This window comes from Petromyzon marinus, chromosome 36 (genome assembly GCF_048934315.1).
Source record: "Petromyzon marinus isolate PM22_M1 ecotype Great Lakes invasive population chromosome 36, UKy_Petmar_22M1.pri1.0, whole genome shotgun sequence".
NCBI lineage: Eukaryota > Metazoa > Chordata > Hyperoartia > Petromyzontiformes > Petromyzontidae > Petromyzon > Petromyzon marinus.
In genome coordinates this window covers 4,864,261-4,883,435 of record NC_133702.1, presented here as the reverse complement: position 1 = coordinate 4,883,435, position 19,175 = coordinate 4,864,261, and the positions used below count along the sequence as shown (strand labels likewise).

Here is a 19,175-nt window from a genome sequence, read left to right as displayed (position 1 = left end):
TAGCATGTTAATGTGAGAGATTAGCATGTTAATGTGAGAGATTAGCATGTTAATGTGAGAGATTAGCATGTTAATGTGAGAGATTAGCATGTTAATGTGAGAGATTAGCATGTTAATGTGAGAGATTAGCATGTTAATGTGAGAGATTAGCATGTTAATGGCAGATCGCAGAGCAGCAACGTCGAGCTCGGTGAGCGAGGTGGCTGTGTTAGTGTGGGAAATTGAACCTGTTAATGTAAAATCAGAGAGCCTAAAATAACAACTAACATCGTAAAGGGGTAAGATGGGAACATCGCAGCCAGTTATGACTGAAACTGGTTGATAACATCCTTCCAATGATCGCTCAGTTTATATCCATCTCCTCGATTGAAGTTGTGTTTGTGTCTGTATATGTGGATGGCTTTATGAACGAATCTTTGTTGATAGCCAGTGGGTTTGCAAAGTACCTTCATCTTAGAGAAATCTATTTCGCGTGAGCCGACCGCATTACAACAATGATGAGCCACGGCCGAGGTATTGGTCCTACCGTGATTCAGATCTGCCTTATGTTCACGAACACGGTCCGAGACATGTTGCTTAGTTTCCCCACAGACACAGCTGAGTTCGTAGACGCCGGGGTGTTGCATGTCAGGAATATTATTCTTCGCAGATGGGATCAGATCACGAATTTTATGAACTGTGTTAAATCGAACCTGGATCTAGTTTTTGCTTATGATTTTGGAGATCTTTTTTGTGACCCCTGCTATGTATGGCAAGGTGATGGTTTTGGTCCTCAGTTGGTTATGAATATGAATTTCTGCAGAATATGAATTCCTGCAGTCACTAAAGCTTTAAGTCAAAAGAATTAGTTATTTTTCCCTATGATTCCAGACTTATGGGCCACTCTGTATAATACATGACTCAAAATAACAGTTGGCACCTGGCTTAACAGGATGGCACCCGATTTGAAATCCACTATTTTTGTCGTCATTATTCCCTAATGTTATTCCAATTGTGCTGTCGCATCATGCCGTGCGATGAACGATCCGTGAGGAATGCTCGCAGAGTACTGCAACACCCTGTGATGGAGAACAGTCCAGGGAATGAAATACCACAGAACTACGTCTGAGATCCCTTCATGTGACTTCTTATCCACATTACAGGCCAGCTCTTTCCCACAAGTCATGCTATACAGAGTAATGCTCACCACAATTATGACAGTGAAATGGTTATTTTTCTTATTGACATTACTGGAAATTAGCGAAACCAAATTAAAATGTTCAGGGTTTTGTTTGTGCAGTCTTTGATGACTGAGCTGAAACGATCACCTCACTACATTTGAGAAACCACTAGAATCATGTTTGGCTACCAGGATTCAGTGGCCTGGGCAACCCAGCCGCTTTTTAAATCAACACGAGCTTTTGAGGGACGAAAGGGAAATGAGCACAGCCCTGCAATTAATTTGCTCTTTGGAATGGTTAATTGAAGTCTGGGCCTACACGAGAATGCAATAACACGTAATAATCCCATGAAAAAATTCCATAATTTATCAACATCAGTTTTATGACCTTGTCAAATCTTTCAACTTTATTGCACTGCCCGTGCAAACTAATAATAACACCTGCGAGGGAAATAAAGTAATAGCCACCCACAAATAACAAGTAAGCACAATAGTACATTCATGGCAATTGCCAACGACCGATTTTAAGATGCCGTGTACATCTTGTACTTTTAATTTGATAGCCAGGGCAAAGTAATAAAACTACAAACTATATTTCATCATCGATTATGCGACCTCGTACAGTAAAATGTAGCACTAAATTTCCTCATTGATCAGCGGCGTAGCCAATTGAAGCCAGAAGTGAACAAATATAAATCATTAAATATTACCCCCCCGAAGTCTGAAATAAAATGCTTTGCCGATCAATAAAATTACTGCCAAGTGGTCGTATTTTAAAGTTTCTCCCTGGACACCTGAGGGTTACGCATTCCAGAAGCAATGGTTCACGTTTACTTAGGAAGGCAGAGCCATGTGGACTTGGTGATGGGAGCAGCCTGGAGGTAATCGACCTTTACAAAACAATCCTTTTTTTTTAAATGCCCCAGTGGATCGTAGGGGTGATCTGTCACACGTAAACAAATGTCAAAATATTTGCCGCCGTGCAGTGCAACGATTTGTTTACTTTGCAATCTGGTCTCTGAAATTGTATTTCATCATCATCATCAGCAACTGTTTGTCATCAACATTGCCTTCATCATCATCATTATTCGCCTTGATCTATCCGCTGCTGGATGAAGGCCTCCCCACGTTGTTGCCATATCTCGTGGTCTCCCTTTTTTACATTTTCAGATTCAAATTTCCAGGAGCACTCGAATCTGCCCTGCCTTTAACAATTGCCCGATATATACGCATCGTCGTTAGCATTTTCCAGTTGTGTCCCTCCAACAATGGTTTACTTGTGTTCGTACGTTGAAGAGTTACAACTGCCGCCCATTCCAATTTTTTTTTAAAGGGGAAGCTGTCAGACCAGATGTAAATAGCTGTGGACACCATTGCAGGAGCAGCTTTTGCCTAAACAAAAATCCATCATCATCACGATCCATGGGGCAGATAGCCCCGTAGGTGTCCACTTCACATTTTCGTCATTTGTTTCCACTCTCCTCTGTCTTGTAGTGCCAATAATGTTCAAGTTCTGCAACATCTTTCTGGCTCCAATCTCTTCTTATGTCATCAAGCCATTCTGTGTTAAAACAAAAATACGAGTTAGACTTAATTATTAAAAATATGGTGGAATGCGCTTCTGATCGTTTTATTTTAAGAATGGGTGGCGTAATAGCCACTTATATATATACATTTACCTTACGTTGCTTTGTTGTTAATTTAATGTTTATATTGAAGTGTGCAGGAGTGAGGGCTCGGTGGTTAGCGCGCACTGCCTTGTGAACCCGGCAACGTGAGTTCAAATCCCAGGCTTGGCACAGGTCCCCGGAGCCCCACTTCCCCCAACTGTCACTGACCAACATGGTGAAGTATGGTCAAACGAGCCTGATGATGGAAACTCATGGACAGGCCTTCATTCATCCACGGTTTGCTAAATGACTCTAAATAAAACACATTAAATCTACTTTAATCTATTGGAGTTTTTTTTTTTTCCCCTCCGCAGTATTTTACTTACAACGGTGAGGCCTATAAATCAAGGCAAATGTACCTGCAATTTCTCTGAGGTTAAGCCAAGATCATGACTTCTAGCTATCAATCACAGACCGGATCAAAATAACATGGAGGAGGAGGGGAAGAAGAAGAATAAAACAAAAATATTCCACGCGTGTTATTGTAAAGCAATCCACGTTTATACAGCTGCGTGACCACGAGAGGCAGGGTCAGGGTTTGAGCACTCAAAGGACTTTGCCGCTATAAGGGACCAGTCTTGACGAGACAAATGCCGGTAATGCGCGAATGTGATACCGGCGAGCGCACACAGAAGGGACACGCTCGTGTGCCTCAAAAGTACGTCGTGAGGGCCCTCCCAAACAATCAATTCCGTGGGTTGAACTCGTGCGCCACTCATTTTTCACGGCAGCAACGCGTGCCATTCAAAGCCGACGCCACCGTGGCACGGTCAGCCTTTGAATGAAATGAAATCTCTTGACACAAAAAAGTAAATCGATAAGTAATGTACGCCGGTCATTTTTAAACTGAACAGCATTATGACGGCAACGGAAGAAATCTATATATATGTTTGTAGTTTAAACGCCGCGCGGCTTGTTGACGCATCAGATGTAGCTGCGGCGGTGACTTTTGTTAACCGTTTCGCAGTAACAAAAAATTTTGTTCACTGTCTGGGACGGCAAAAAAAAATTCAAACCCCAAAAATAAAATCTATAAATATCATTAAAATAAAATGGATAGCTCGAGGACAGCGACAGGTTTGTAATGAAATGCATTTCCGTCTCCAGACATTGTAGAAGTGTTTGCATTCAGCTCATCGTGAGCTTCCTGAACAGTAATCAAGAGTTTGTTGACAGGTGCAGCAGCTGCTGTTGTTAAATGCTTTCCGCTCGCACCTTTGCCGTACGTTTGACGTTTTCACTCACGTCGCATGAAGAACATGGAAATATGTTTTTGTAACCGATAGCCATTATCGATCCACTGCTGGATGAAGGCCTCTCCATGCCGTTATGGGTGTTGTTTTTTTTGCCATGCTTCATGTTGGTCGGTGCGGGTTGGTGAAGTGGTTGGGCCCAGGACTGGTTCAGATGTCGTTTACCAGTCGATGTTTGCTGTGGGCAGGAATCAAACTTTGGTAACCAATTCCATTGGGAAATGCACTAACCGCGGTGCCTCTGCTCCGCACGCAGTAAATATTGTAAACATCACAACTGTCTTTTTAAATTGTCTGCAAAGCACCAAGTTGAGGATTATAAAACGCCGTTCTTCTCACTCCACCATGTGCGCTGCCTTTCCATGTTTACCAGTCGGCTCCATATTAGTGCAATGCAAGTTGTAAACTGTTGAAATATGACACTCCGCCATCATGGGACACGTGTGAAGGAGTGCGCGCATCAAGGTTGACTTACTGTGACTGATTACGAGCGTGGATTAGCTAAAAGTGTGCGGCACACAACACAAGTTTCGCAGCCCAGCTTTCCTGCCTTGGCCTTGGTTGGTAACGCCGACGTGGGAGTTGGTGCCGAGCCCGCTTGCCCAGTCATTGCGCCAGGCCCGGCATACGTTCCGGTAGCCTTGGGAACGTGATGCAAGTGACACCGGGGAGCCGAACGATGACCGACTCTCTCCTCCTCTGTTTGTTAATATTTTTACAACACGACACCGGCTGGCTTAAGGCTGGCTTTGACATGGATTCCAACCGTTGACCTTTGAAGGAAGCGTCATCCACACTGGCCCTTTTTTTGTGGTCTACCACTGAGACCACCTGGGTTGGGAGACCATACTTGGGAGCTTGAGTTCATTCACATACCGAGCTGGTCCATATTTACTTTATAGCGTTCATTATGTCCTGTGTGTGTGTTTTTTGTGGTCACTATCTTTAGGCCACAAGGTATTCTCTGGCAGTCTATCAAGTGCTCATGCTCACATACGTGTGTGCGCACGCACACACACGTATGTCTAAAGTTGTAATGGATTTTTATTTTTCATTGTGTGGCCGAGAGTACAAACATAAATGTCAATTATAGACGCCTTTAGACCAGAGCATAATCTTCATCATATCTTGTTTTCTCTGTATTATTTGATGTGGTTTTGCTGTTGTACTGAACCAGACCCCACAGTTTTTGCATAGTGCTCTTGCCCGTAACATCTGACAACACACCAACCACTGTATTTTTTAAACCTACTGATGAGACCCAGAAGTTCAAAACCAGTACAAAGTTTGTTTTCGCTAAAAAACAAATGCCGCCGAACAACATTTTGTCCAGCGAGCCGGTACTTTACTTGCCTATTTTACATCTATGTGGACTAGCAGACGTCTGTGTGTTGCGTTTGCCCGTTTATTTATTCATCGCACCACTGCTGTTGCCGTGTGCGTTTGTCCTCAGACGATGGACCCTATGCACGGGCGAGCGGGCTGGCACGCGTGGATGGCACGGTTGCGCTCAGACGCCACAGCATCCCAGGTGAGGCTGCCAGACGAAGCGAACGATCCCCCGTGCAGCATCACGAACCGTCGCGACACAATGCTGGTGGTGACGAACCCACGACTCCCTCGTGCGTGTCGCACGAGGAAGTTGAGTAGACACCCACCATGCCCAGCTGCCTTTGTCTCACCGATACCAGTTGCTCATTTGAGGCATAGTCTACCTATGGGAGGTGCACAACAAGTTCAGACGCAAAGTTGACAGTGGTGTTAGTCATGGCTGGGAATCCAACTCGCTTTTGTCGTACTGCTCTACGACTGCTCCCCACTATACATGGACAAAGTTCTCCCGTATAGCTTTCTTTCGTGCCGTACGTAGCAGTGCCGGAGCGAGTGATGTGGCCACCACCTCGCCTGGCCCCATTTGTCTCCCCAGTCGCTGATATTTTAGCTCCGCACGAGGCACTCATTTAAGGCTGAGTCGACCTTGGGGAGTCCCAGGACAAGTTCAAACGCCCTTTTGCCATTGACACTAGCCAATGGCTGGGAATCCAACACAAGTAGTTGTTGTTCACGGAATACCCAGATCTGGTGTTTGGCTGAATGGTAAATACGTTATTCTTCAGTGCACCTCGAGCCTCAATTAAAGTGAATTCAGAAGTGAGGCACGTGATGTCATCTTCTGGGGCTGCTCCGACACAAGAAGGGGTACTGCTCCCTGAAATAATTTTCATCGAAAATGTCTCCGCCTCGGAGCACTCTTTCAATCGCAGCACTGTACGATATATGGATTTACGGAGCATCTAAAAGCAACTTCATCTCAAGACGGTGCAGACGGACGCAGTGTGGACAGTGTTTATATGAAAGCGCAAGACCGGCTTATAGGCAGGGGGTAACAAAGGAGTCTCTTGAGTCTGGAGCATGAATGGCTGTGGGAAGGGAGTTCTAGGCTATAGGGGGAGTAAAGAGGAGTTTTACATCACCCCCCTCGCTTCAATCAACGCGTCCACTGTCTTTCTCAGCAGCTACGGTAGGGCTGGGTTTTTTATTGAATTGGATGTTGAGGGGAAAGAAAATCCAGTCATGTGTGCTGACCTTGAACAGGGAGGAGCACTTATCGGAGTATAAGCGCAAGAAGGGGAGCAAAGAAAGCGAAGCAATAGCGGTAGAACAACATCTACAAGTGTCGCTCGGAATATTTCCATTAGGTTGCAAGGGAAGCCTTTAGATAAGCACCATTACACTCACATGAGCGAGCAGATCAGCCAGTTATCTGTATTTTTATAAATTCGTCGGCACTGCAGGAGGGGCCCGGTGAAGGCGATTGAACTCGAGCAGCGTGTACGGTGTGTTGAGCTATCTACGGTTATTGGTTTAAAGGCTTTGCATGTACAGCAGATCGGTCCACTTGATCTAAATGGAATTTATGAAGTGATGACCCTACTCCGGTCAGATGCAGTCTGCATACTCCTGCGTGGAACTGTTTGTCTTTCGTGAGACCGACGGACCGCGTGCTGAAGACGAAATCGCCCAAAATGTTCCCGATCTAATCATATTTTGGAAATTGGGTGGGCTTGATCCCAGTTAGCATTTAAATAGGGTGACCGCCATGGCTTGTCGGGTGTTGTAGGCATGGCGCTGCGAGGTGGCCAGGAGATGGCAGTGGTGATTGTCGCCCCTTCGTATGTACGCTGGGTTGCCTCGAGGTCAGTGTTCTTCACTAGTTTTGAGACGGGGGGCCACTTTCGCCGATAAGACATCATCAGTGTGAGGGCCGCCACACCATTTGAAACCCCGGAGTTTGACGGCACGACGACGATGATGATGGGGAGTGTTTTCACTTTTGTGCTTTGTCGGGAGGCCGCACGTCAGGGGCCGCACTGAAGACCAACAGGGGCCGCCAGTGGCCCGCGGGCCTCGCAGTGGACAACACTGCTCTTGGTTTTCTCCCACATGAAGCCAAACACTCATTGTTACTTTTGGTCGAACGTCCTAATGCAGGATCCTCCTGATAAATTGTTTCGAGACTCGGTGGGGCTTTCCCTGGGTAAATATTTTCCTTCCAAGCCAAAGCACGGATTATCCCGCACCTCCGATTCGCACGGTTGGCTACGTACGGTGCGAAAGAAGTTAAACATACATTCACATATTATTGTATAGGATCTACTGATCAAATTTCCTTCCACCATATACTTGTATTCTGTTCCTCTTCTCTCGTAACATCCACCACGCTTGTATTTCGTTCCACCACACCCTGGATAAATATTTGGCATTTTCAAATCATTGGTGTGATCTCAATTCGAGAAAAAAAAAACTGCCTGTTGAGCCACAGGATACCTTTGTTGTTACAAGGGAGTGGATGGCAATCCCTCACCCGTGTGCTGATCACAGGCCAGCATTGCAGTGGCTACATGGCTTGGCATGTTTACCAAAAGGTGCTGATTGAGTTAGCGTTGCTGCACATGTTTCTTTGAGCTTCACTGATGCAACAAATTAAGTTTAAGACATTTCATTTTCGTTTTTGCACCTGGCGTAATTTGGTTGTGCATTTTAGTAACTTGTTTTGAAAGGGCTTTTACACCTGTCTCTGAAATAATGATTTCGGCACTTTATGTCCCCTATCGCTATTATGAGTCTCCTTGATTTTGTTGGTTGAATTTCTGTCCACTTCAAAAAAAGTATACATTCTTAAATATATTTATATTTTAGACAGACTGCAATAGAAACGCATGGATGAGTAAATATAAGCAAGCTAGAAATAAAATGTTATTAAAAGCCAAGTGTGCTTGAGCTGGACGTGTCAGTGGAAGAGCTGATGGCCGGTGGTCAAGACTAACGACGGAGTGGCAGCCAAAGAAGGGAACACCAGAGAGAGGTCATCTTATTGCATCACGAGACCGTGAGTGATGGCAACAGCTTGGCGGTGGGGGGGAGTCTTCATCCAGCGGTGGATAGCCAATGGCTAATGATGATTTGTGTGATTACAGTAAAACTCCTCTTATCCGCTGTGGTGTGGGGGCACTCGGGGTGTATCCTATTATCTGTGTTTCATCGCGCAAATTACTCCAGAAATAGACCCCATTGTTTGTTCGCGTTTTCGAGAGAGACTTGGTTTGTCCGAGTGACGAAACGAGCGGTGGTGACGACAGCGATAATGATCTTGACGGCAGCGGTCGTCATGGTGATTACGATGCTCACTCACGCCGTGATGGCTTCACGCGGTGCCTCCCGGCAGAGGAGCTGCGGGGCAGCACCATGGTGGAGCTCATGAAGAAGGAGGGCAGCACGCTGGGGCTCACGGTGACGGGCGGCACGGACAAGGAGGGGCGGCCTCGCGTCTCCAACCTCCGGCCCGGAGGCATCGCGGCACGGTGAGGCCGGCTCCTCCTCCTCCGGTACAAATCGACGTTCTTGATTCCGATGACTCTGTTTCTGACATCACCTTGACATTACCGCCCCTTCCCGAGTCTCGACAATCTGCCTGACTGGGCACGCGCCTCCGTTGCTTCCGTTACCTAAACCTGGTGCTGCCAGGGCACCCTGCCAACCACCCCCTGCCCCCCCCCCTCCACCCGCCCCCCTCTGGTCCCTCTCCCGCTCGCGTGGCCTTGTGCGCGCGCGGGTTGCAACCGCCCGCCCGCCTGCTCGACGGCCGCACCACTGACCCGGGGATGCCCTTCGCAGGAGTGACCAGCTCAACGTGGGGGACTGCATCCGCACAGTGAACGGCATAAACCTGACGCGGCTGAGGCACGACGAGATCATCAGCCTCCTGAAGAACGTGGGCGAGCGAGTTGTGCTCGAGGTGGAGTATGAGCTGCCCCCACTCGGTGAGCCCGGCCGGCACCCTCCGACTCGGATCATCCTCCCCCTGGTTCTTCGCGATCCTCTCTCTGGTTCTTCGCGATCCTCTCTCTGATTCTGCACGATCCTCTCTCTGATTCTGCGTGATCCTCTCTCTGATTCTGCGTGATCCTCTCTCTGATTCTGCGTGATCCTCTCTCTGATTCTGCACGATCCTCTCTCTGATTCTGCGTGATCCTCTCTCTGATTCTGCACGATCCTGTTTCTGCATCTGTGTCTGTATCTGATTCCCTCTCGGTCTGAGATCGTCTTTGTAATCCTGTGTATTTTTTAAAATCTTCAATCTGTATCTGATCTTGTCAGTAATCATGTGTATTTCTCCAATTCTGTGTAATACCCTGTCTCTCAACTTTTCCCTGTCTGTACTTCTGCTCCTGTTTCAGATTCCAACCTCCGTGTGATTCGTTCCATTCATTTAATTTATTTCACTCACTGTCCAGCCGTCCCCTGCCTCTCTGCTTCTGCCTTTGTCTCCATCTGTCTCTCTCCTCTGTTTCTCTGCCTCTGTTCCGTTTCTCTTTGCCTCGGTCTCTGCGTTCACTCCATTGTCTTGTTTTGCTGTACCTGTTCTTGCCCTTGTAGCTGTGGCTGTTTCCCATCATCGTTCGCTTCATTCGTTCGTCGCTGTCACCTTATTGTGATTTTTCTGCCTCTCTCTCTCTACCTTAATGTGAATTTAGTTCCAACCGTTGCCCTCACCAATTCCGCGCCCGGGTAAAATCGCAACTTCGGCTGAACTGTGCGCAGTGGGGACACTACCCATTATAGAGATTTTTGGGTAAGATCGTGTAAATATAAATGTGTCGTTAAACCCGCCACCACCCGACACAGCCAATTAGTAAGGTTTGTCACTTAAACAAAAACGTGGCCAATTCGTTACTAGTACAGCGGAGAGTAACCCACAACATTTACAATTCGAGTACTATGACGTTACGCCCTCAATTACAACCAGCATCATCAGGCGACAGCCAGAGTTGTGGAGAAATCCTCCTGTTTCGGTCGTGGATACACAACCCGCGCACGTTGCATGGCTCACGTCGTACCGAGCTCTAGGAACTCGCGGCCGCGATCAAATCCCGTAAGCGCGCACTCGCATGCCCCGACACGAGGGAGAAAAGCCGGTGTTCGGGTGGAGGCCGTTGCTTCCCCACCTGTCTGTGCAAATAAATGGCCCCTCCTGCTGCGCTTTCACCGTCCTCATCACGCCACTCAATTGATTCGTGCCCTTGGAATTCACTGGCCCCGTCCACGTTTTGCAAGCCCAGGGTCAACGGGAGTCGTCGAGCGAGCTAGGCATGCTGCTACGTTCATGCAAATGGCATGGCTGTCTCAAGCTCAGGCGTTGAGGAGCGGGGGGAGGCGTTCTTTTTTTTTGTGGCGAGAAATCGACCGGGTTCAACGCGCCTGCAAATTTGCCGTTTCCCAACGGGTCCCTCCCCCCCCCCCCCACCGCCGCACGGCGTTGACACTTTCCCTCTTTTGTCTTCAGTCATGACCGAGGGTGGTGGATGACGAGCACCAATTGGGCGTCATAAATGATAGGCGGAAAAGCCAACGGAGGTACATTGTCTCAGCAGTGGAATGAATGGCAGTGACCTCTGTGATAATTGTATTAAATATATCAAATATGTTTAGAGTAGCAATTATACATTAGCAGCGTGATTTTTGTGAGAGTGTGTGTTTATATATTGTGTGGGGGATGGTAGTGCATTGGTTAGCACATTGCTATGAACTCGGTAACCCGAGTTCAATTCCCGCTCACCACCAACAGGAGCGAATATTTGAACTGGTCCAGGGCCTCCCCTAGGTCGATTCACCCACCCCCTCGTGTGCCGTGCTAGTCTTGATCGTTGCTTGCTAACAGCACTGTTTAAAGTCTGTAAGGGGGGTATTTATCTTGATACGGTGTGTGATATTTGCTTGGTACCGGCAGTACTGTTGCAAATTTCTAACGAAAAAAATATATATGTAGACCGCCACCGTAAAGGGGTCATTGGAATTCAAAAAACCCATTGCGATCATTTCAGTCTTAAAAATATACTTGGCTTGTTTTCTGTTCACCTTCGTCGAAATAGCTGATACGTCCTGCGTTTGCCCACATGCAAGCGTGGCAGGTTTGTGTTGTAAAAAAAAAATGCAGTGGCCAACAGTAAAGTACATCAGCAATAAGTGCCCGCAATTTGCATCGAGACATATTTCATCTCGAAATACGGGCGCAGCGGTGGCGAGATGTTAACACAGTCGCCTGGTATACAGCGGAGGTCATGGGTTCGATCGCGACCCTGATGGCTGCATATTTGGAGTTTGCGTGTCTCTCTTCCCGTGGTCGTGTGGATTTTTCTCCCTCCACATTTATAAACGTGCCTTAAGAGTATTTGGCTGCTATACATTTCCACGATGGTAAGCCACTTCGTTGAGCTATCATTTGTGGCCAGGTGGTTTCTGAAAAATAACGCGATAGCTCAGTGGTATTTCCTTACCCGGTGAAATAAAATGAATAGTTTGGTTTTAGTTTAGGCTCCAATGTGAATCAAAGTTTGTTGAGTGGAATTTGGGGGATGGGGCAGCGGGAGGGCACGGGTTGCACTGTCCCAGTGGTTATGGCACTGCCGTGTAACCCCCACCAATGGCGGTTCGATTCCCAGCCACGTCAAACATCAGTGGAGAGTAGTAATTTGTTGCGAACCAGTCCTGGGGTGTCCCCCCGACTTCACATTCCCGCATTGACAGGCAGCATTGTGAAGTATAGTCAAATCGATGCGGCATGGGGGAGGGCTTCATCCAGCAGTGGATTGACAAAGGGCTGAAAATGATGAATTCACCCAAATCCCGTGAGCATACAGAGTCACCTGTGGGTTCCATGAACTGCAAGGATATTATGCCCGTCAAATAAATCGAGCAATGAACATGGACTCTGGCGTGATAAATCTAGCTGTGCATGGTTCGTCACGTGATAAATGACAACCGCCTGGGGCCATGTAGTGGTCATCAGAGGGCAGTGCAGCAAACTCCACTGCTCCACTGTCCAATGTTCCCAAGTCTACACTTCCCGCCTCCAGCAACCCACGACCGACACAGTGTTGGCAGGCTTTCATGCAGCTGGTTATTGACAAAAGGACCCTATATTATTCGTGAGTGAAGGCATAGATTGGGTGTGTCACCCATCCAGTGACTTGTGCGTTTTGAGTGGCGGCGCTTGGGATGCCACCTGTCTGGGTGTTACCCAGGCAGTCTGGGAATTGGCACCTGTGCTCGGGTGCCAGCAATATGATTGATATGTACCGAGATCTGGCCGGTGGTATTGTGTTGAACTTCGTTACGGTATACAGCACCGTTTCGATGATAGACCTAGGTTGACTGAAAAATATCGTCTGGCCAATGTCGTTAAATTCTCTCCGACACTACCGGTGTGCCGGAGCAGTAATACGTTAGGCACGTTTGTTCACGTGACTTATTTATTAATGTTCGAAACGAAAAATTAATGACGTCCACTTGCCTCATCGGAATGAGAAAGGGTTAATTGGCCGTGTCGAGTAAGGGGCGAGGGGTTACGACACAAATTTTACTTACAGTGATCTGACCCAAAAATTTAATTACAAATGTCCGGGTCTGTGGATGAGGTGACAACCCCAGGTGGTGCCATCCCAAGGCCTTGGCTGGCTCTGGCTCTGCTGGGTCTGCCTACCTGGCCATGCCAGCCGACCTCCCCGTCCGCCTCGGAGCACCCACGCAATCATGGAGCCAAACCTTTTTGAATTCGCGATTTCGATAGCAATTTCTGTGTGCGCAAAGGTGATAGCGGTTTTTTTCCTCCTCCCTTAAATCCCCTCTGCAAAGCTGAACGGTGGCTTTCATATTTTGGTTCTATAATCCGGCTTAAGCCCTCCAGAAATTCAAGCATTTATAGTCAAATGTTGTCCCCTCTTTACATCGCAGTCATTGTTATGTGAATTGCTACTCATTACCAACACAGCTCCTGCCCGGGGTGCTTTGCACATTAATTGCTCACGATTTAAAAACACTTAAAACAAGTGCACACATGTTCAGAACCGTGTATTTTGTGCAGCTGCACCTTGCCAATGCAGGTTACAAGCATAATGGTCAAACTACTTTAATTATTATAATAGGCCTGAAGCCATACAGTGGAAGTCTGAGAGCCGAACATGGTTGCCATTTGTCTACCTTGGAATAGATTAGGGGTCAGGCAGAAGGAACAAAGTGATGACGAGGTGTCTGGCATAAATTTAATTTACCACAGTCGTCTCTTATATTTAACGTAAGTGTAGATCATATTTTCCAGTGATAAATAAATATGATGCGGTGTGTATGTGTTCTTTGTAGGAACGGTGTGGTGCGGTAGTCCAGTGGTTAGCACGTGGTGCTATGAGCCCAGCGACCCAAGGTTGATTCCTGCTCAGGGCCAATAACAATGTTTAATATCTAAACAGGTCCTGGGCCTCCTCCCCAAGGTCGACTCGGCCTCAAATTAGTACCTGGTGCGGTGTGTAGTAAACATCGCCGCTGGGGAGACAAAGGCGGCCCGGCATGGTGCTGGCCACCCACCTCCTCATGTGCTGTGCTGGCCTTCATTGGTGCTTGCTAATGGCACTTGCCCAAAACGTCTGTTGAGGCTATACATGGGATCTTTGCCTTTGTAAAGATGGTTCAGTTCACGGGAGACTCCCTGCTTACCTTGCGGCATATCAATGGAGAACGCTAAGCAGTCCGGGGCAAGCATGTACCTGTATTCTGCGTATTGTACATAACACATTATATATGAAATGGAGATATAAAACGTGACAGTTTCATCAATAAAATGTCATTCTTACGCTCTCGATCCATGCATAGAGTAAGAATCCAGATTATTTTATGATTTCTTGCCTTCTGGGGTGGATCGTGCAGTGAGCTGTTTGTTAACCTGGGGATCCGGAGTAATTTCTTTGGCCACGGCTCGTGTCAGTGGCGAGAGATATGTCACCCAGGTCCTGGCCCTGTTTTCACAAACCCACACTGACCGACCGTGATGAATTACGGTCAAACAACCCCTTGACCGACATGGCGTGGGGGGGGGGGGGGAAGGCTTCATCCAGCAGTGGATCGACCAAAGAGCTGGCCGTTTTTAAATCTCGTGTGTAACGGGTTCACGTGCGTGATCCTCCGCTCCTACTACGATGACCGCGGTAGAGCAAAAAAAAAAATACCCCAAGACACGATCCCAGAATTGCGAAAATTCAGCCAAATTGCAAGGGGGCCCAAATCGTCCGATGCCTATTAGGAAGCATGCTGCATGATACAATTAATAATAAAAAATTTTTTTATCAAGCACCCTTAAAAAATGTATCTCCCGGCGCTATGCATGAGAAGGCGGAAATAGTTTACCATCAACCAAAGGAAAGGAGACGTGAGAGAGATGTTTGAAAACGACTAAAGAGAGAGCCATTTTAAACAGATATATTTTCTTGGTATTGCACACCATTGGTCAAAGAAGTGCTGCTGCCATTGGGTAAATTAGGGCCCACGTTTAACTGCCTCTTGTAACTTAGCGTTTGTTGAGTGTAAGTCTGTTGAAATAACATTTTCCCTGGGGAAAGAGATATGGTGAAACGGCACTGCGGAGCTGACTTATCCTGTCCTCTGTATTGCCTCTGACATCTTCATCCTCTTCCCCGGCTGTGCCTTGTCGCGTTTACGACGAAGCCAGCCATCACTGTTGATGTCCCATAATTATTGCTGAAGAATATCATCGTGTCGAGGGTGATCAAACACAACGGCGCCTTTATTTTCATGTCAACATTAACATTTTTGATCAAATGTTCACGTATACCACACTGAGAGGTATTTATTTTAGTTTCTTATCAGGTAATACATGTCGTGCTCACTAAAATGCCCATCTTACCATATGCACTGTACAGAAGTATGTGTCTCTACTAATAAAACATCATGAAATACATTGTAAAAATAAATGTATACTTAGATTTGCACAAACCCATCTAAGAGCTACATAGCAAAAGATTCTGATATACAGGAGACACCAATACGAGCTTCTGAGCACAACGATTGATAGATGTATTTATTACTTGTTGTTATTTAAGCTGAATAAGGAGATGTCTGGGTCATACTTGCATGTAAAAAAGTGCATAAAACAGCAAAATGTAACAAATAATACGAGCAATTTAAAATTACAACAGCGCGCATCCTCATACATATAACTAGAAACTGTATTGAAAATATAAAAAGTGAATACACTTTTGGCGATGGCTTTCATTGGGCATCGTTCATACGAGGAGTCGATGATTCCGGTTAATTAGCGGAGGGTGGCAGATAGTGGGGCTGAACCCGATTAATTATTAACTCAAGCTGACATCGTTTCACGGAGACAAGCAGTGGCAGGGGAAATTAATCCCTGGCGGATTTTTGTTTTAAAACAAAACATAAAAAAATCCTCACTGTGCAATCGGCTTCGTGTCCGGTGTCACGAGATGTCCGGATCTCCCATCAGAGGGGCGCAGCTGTGTTAGGGAAATCCCACCGAAGATGCTATCAACAAAACTACTTCTGAGATCCCTTCAAGTGACCTCTTATCCACACACTAGGGGGGAGGGGGCGCAGCATTTCCCCAACCTGCTACGAATAATAAAGTTAATGCATCCCATAATGGTCAAACTAATATTTTCTATTCTCTTAGCAGGAATTAGCCACATTTATTCCAAAATCACTCGTAATGTGATGAGTTCCCTGCAATCATCGGTGACCAGGCTGAGACCATGAACCCACAGCAATTGATAACCCGGTTGAATCACGGCTAACCAGAGCCCAGATTTGAACCCGGGAAGTTGGTGGTACCAGCTCAGCGCTCTCTGGCCATCAGGCCGCACGGCCACCTCGGAATTCCTGGCGATTTTACGTGGCTGCCGTTGGCACCCGAACCGTCCTCCCGGCTGCAAACGATTCTTCCTTCCGCACACATGCACGCACACCCAGCCACGGAGGTCGGCTGTGCCGCTCTCTCCTCCTCCCTGCCAATGAATCCACTCACACGCAAGCGGTCGCCATCCAAAGGCAGCGCCATACAATCAACAACAAAAACAGAATGAAATCTCAGCGAGCCAGCTGTGTGCGGCTATTTATTATTTATTTGTTTGCCGGCTCTTAGGTGGCAACCTGTGGCAGAATGACGTGTACTGGAGGCTGTCTCCGTGCGTGCGTGCGGTTTCTCTTGGTTAGATCCATTATGTTATCGATCCTCATTGTGCAGAGGGAGGGACGCGATTGTGCTGTGTCTGTTTGTGTTAGAGCACACTAGCACAGGTCTTCTTCTTTTGTTTGGGTATGAATTGAGACCCAACTATAAATCATATGTCCACGTTTCTACATCAGGCTGCTGGCTTGAGAGCAGAGCGAGTGAATGCCACTCGTGCCCTCGGTGAACGCTAGCAGTGGACACGAATTTGCACAGAGACCGATCAACTCACACAGAGACCCACTGACTCGCACCGAGACCCACTGACTCGCATTAAGGCCCACAGACTCGCACAAAGGACCCACAGACTCGCACAGAGACCCACAGACTCGCATGAAGACCCACAGACTCGCATGAAGACCCACAGACTCACATGAAGACCTACAGACTCGCATGAAGACCCACAGACTCGCACAGAGACTCACTGACTCGCACAGAGACCCATTAGCGTGCAGTGGACATGACCTCATGATGTAATCCATTGTTTATTGCTATTTTCCACAGTCGCATTTGGGTGGTTCTTTTATATATTTTTTCCATTTGTGGAAAAGGTGATTGCACCTGGCGTGGCCGGTTCGAATCCGATTTAAGGCAGCCCGTCGCTCACGAGGCAGTGAGCATCCTGATGGCCCGATGAGCACCGGAGAAACCATGCTGATGATTTCCTCGAGGTCAAAGTGTATATATCTGTAGCTACAATTTAGCGATATGTGCTTCCGTCTCCACAAGTGTACGAGGAAGGAGACGAATTGGCTTTTGGGACAAGGCGGGAAGTCGGATGGGACTTCCGTCGTGTAGAAATCGCCTGTGAGGCTAGATAAGTTGAATTGAACCATTAAGAAAATAATCGTGTTAATGATGGCAATAATTACAAGCACGGTCCGCTTTTATAGAGCGTCTTAATATGACTGTGTCTCAGTATTCGGTACAAACAGGGAGACGTTTTTTTTTATTGCGTTCTGACCACAAGTATTGTGGTTAATGCAGACATATTTCCTTGTCAAAGGTTTCAGTTTGGTGTTTTAACAACTTAACGCCTGTTTTGTTGCCAGAAAAAAGGGGAAAAACCTATTCTAAAGGAAAATAAGGTTTTTGTAAGGTGGTGAGTTAGAGAAGGCCACGGGACAGATAATGGAGATGTCTGTATGGTGTATGTATGTTGAACTTCTTTTGCACCGTACGTTACCAACCGTGCTAAACGTATGGTAAGTCGTAAGGTGCCATCGAAGACACTTCACAAAGAATGCACAGGTGGTCATAGAGTGGAAGAGGAATAAAGGAGTCTGCCGAGAATACCAATGGAATGGAAGCCATGGAATGCTACACGTCCGAGGGCACGTCCACCGAAGAGATGCCGCTGATGGCATCGGCTCGCGGTTGAGTGCTGGGTGGATCGTTACATCGCGAGGCCTTAAAGGACGGGGACAGCTTGGGGAGGGCCTTCATCCAGCAGTGGATTGATTACGGGTGGTGATGATGATGACGATTGAGTCATCAGTGTGGATGGTTTGGGGGTTTGGGAGATAGCTGATATCTCTACAACGTTTTCCTACACACAGCGCTTGCGAACAGAAGCACATTTTTGGATTCACGTTAGACACATTTCCACGGCTCAAAACTAATTTTTCAGTTTTGGCGATCGCCCGCAGATTGTGGTTTTGATTACAGCATTTCCTTTTTATTTACGAAGGCAGTTTCCAAAACAACATTCTGGCATGCGATTGTTTGAATACCGGCCAGAGTTTGTGTTGTTGTTGTTTAATCAGTACCTAGTGCTCACAGAGCAGCCAGATCTCTAAATATCTAGAGGCTTGAAATGCAAAATTACCAGCTGCGTTTTAAGCTTCTTGCAAATAGCAGGGAGAAGTAGTTGAGAAAAGCGAAATTTAAGTTGACTTGACAAGGAGGGGGGAAAAAACCCGCCAACCAGCTTCGATTTTATTGACTCAAATTTAGAAGACACCATGTGTCATTTATGAAATGTCAGCTCAGAAATAAAAATTATTACTCGCACACAACATGACTGCTTAGCTCGCTTTGCATTGACATTTTAGATTTTATGTATTTGCCTCCTATTAGTGCTGCACTAATGGAATTTTAGTGCGTCAATTGTGCTTTCATTTATCTTTGACATTTTCATTAGATCTGCCTCCACACGTCATACTTCTATCAGTGTTCTCATCTTTTAAAACGGCGCTTTCTGTGCAAATGTGGAATATTAAATACGTGTATTTGTTCCATACAACCGCTGTAAAAACCTCCCTTCCCATGTAAGATGCTCGGCCGTTTTTTTGGCCGGATCGCCATTGAATCAGAGCGTCTTAGCTTAATGGGCCTTACCCAAAAAACGACTTGACTGACTGACATGTGACCACACGTTGGTTTTGTGCAGGGCCCTTTACAAAAATCGGAGAAGTCGTTAATTCCTGACAATGTTATACGTCACAGGAAAGCTTTTCAAAATAAATGTGCGCTACGCAATAGTAAACCCTATCGGA

At 46.7% G+C, this 19,175-nt stretch overlaps 1 protein-coding gene across 8 annotated transcripts in view; it reads left to right on the top strand.

The window, feature by feature from the left end:
• The window catches only part of LOC116949381 (glutamate receptor-interacting protein 2-like), a 160,731-nt gene that overhangs the window by 105,740 nt on the left and 35,816 nt on the right, over nucleotides 1–19,175 (top strand). For all 8 annotated transcript variants that reach the window (XM_076072053.1, XM_032966644.2, XM_032966642.2 and 5 more), the window contains 3 exons: nucleotides 5,536–5,613; nucleotides 8,809–8,944; nucleotides 9,258–9,403. In XM_076072053.1, coding sequence (XP_075928168.1) covers nucleotides 5,536–5,613; nucleotides 8,809–8,944; nucleotides 9,258–9,403 — 360 coding nt within the window. The remainder of the gene's footprint in view (nucleotides 1–5,535; nucleotides 5,614–8,808; nucleotides 8,945–9,257; nucleotides 9,404–19,175) is intronic.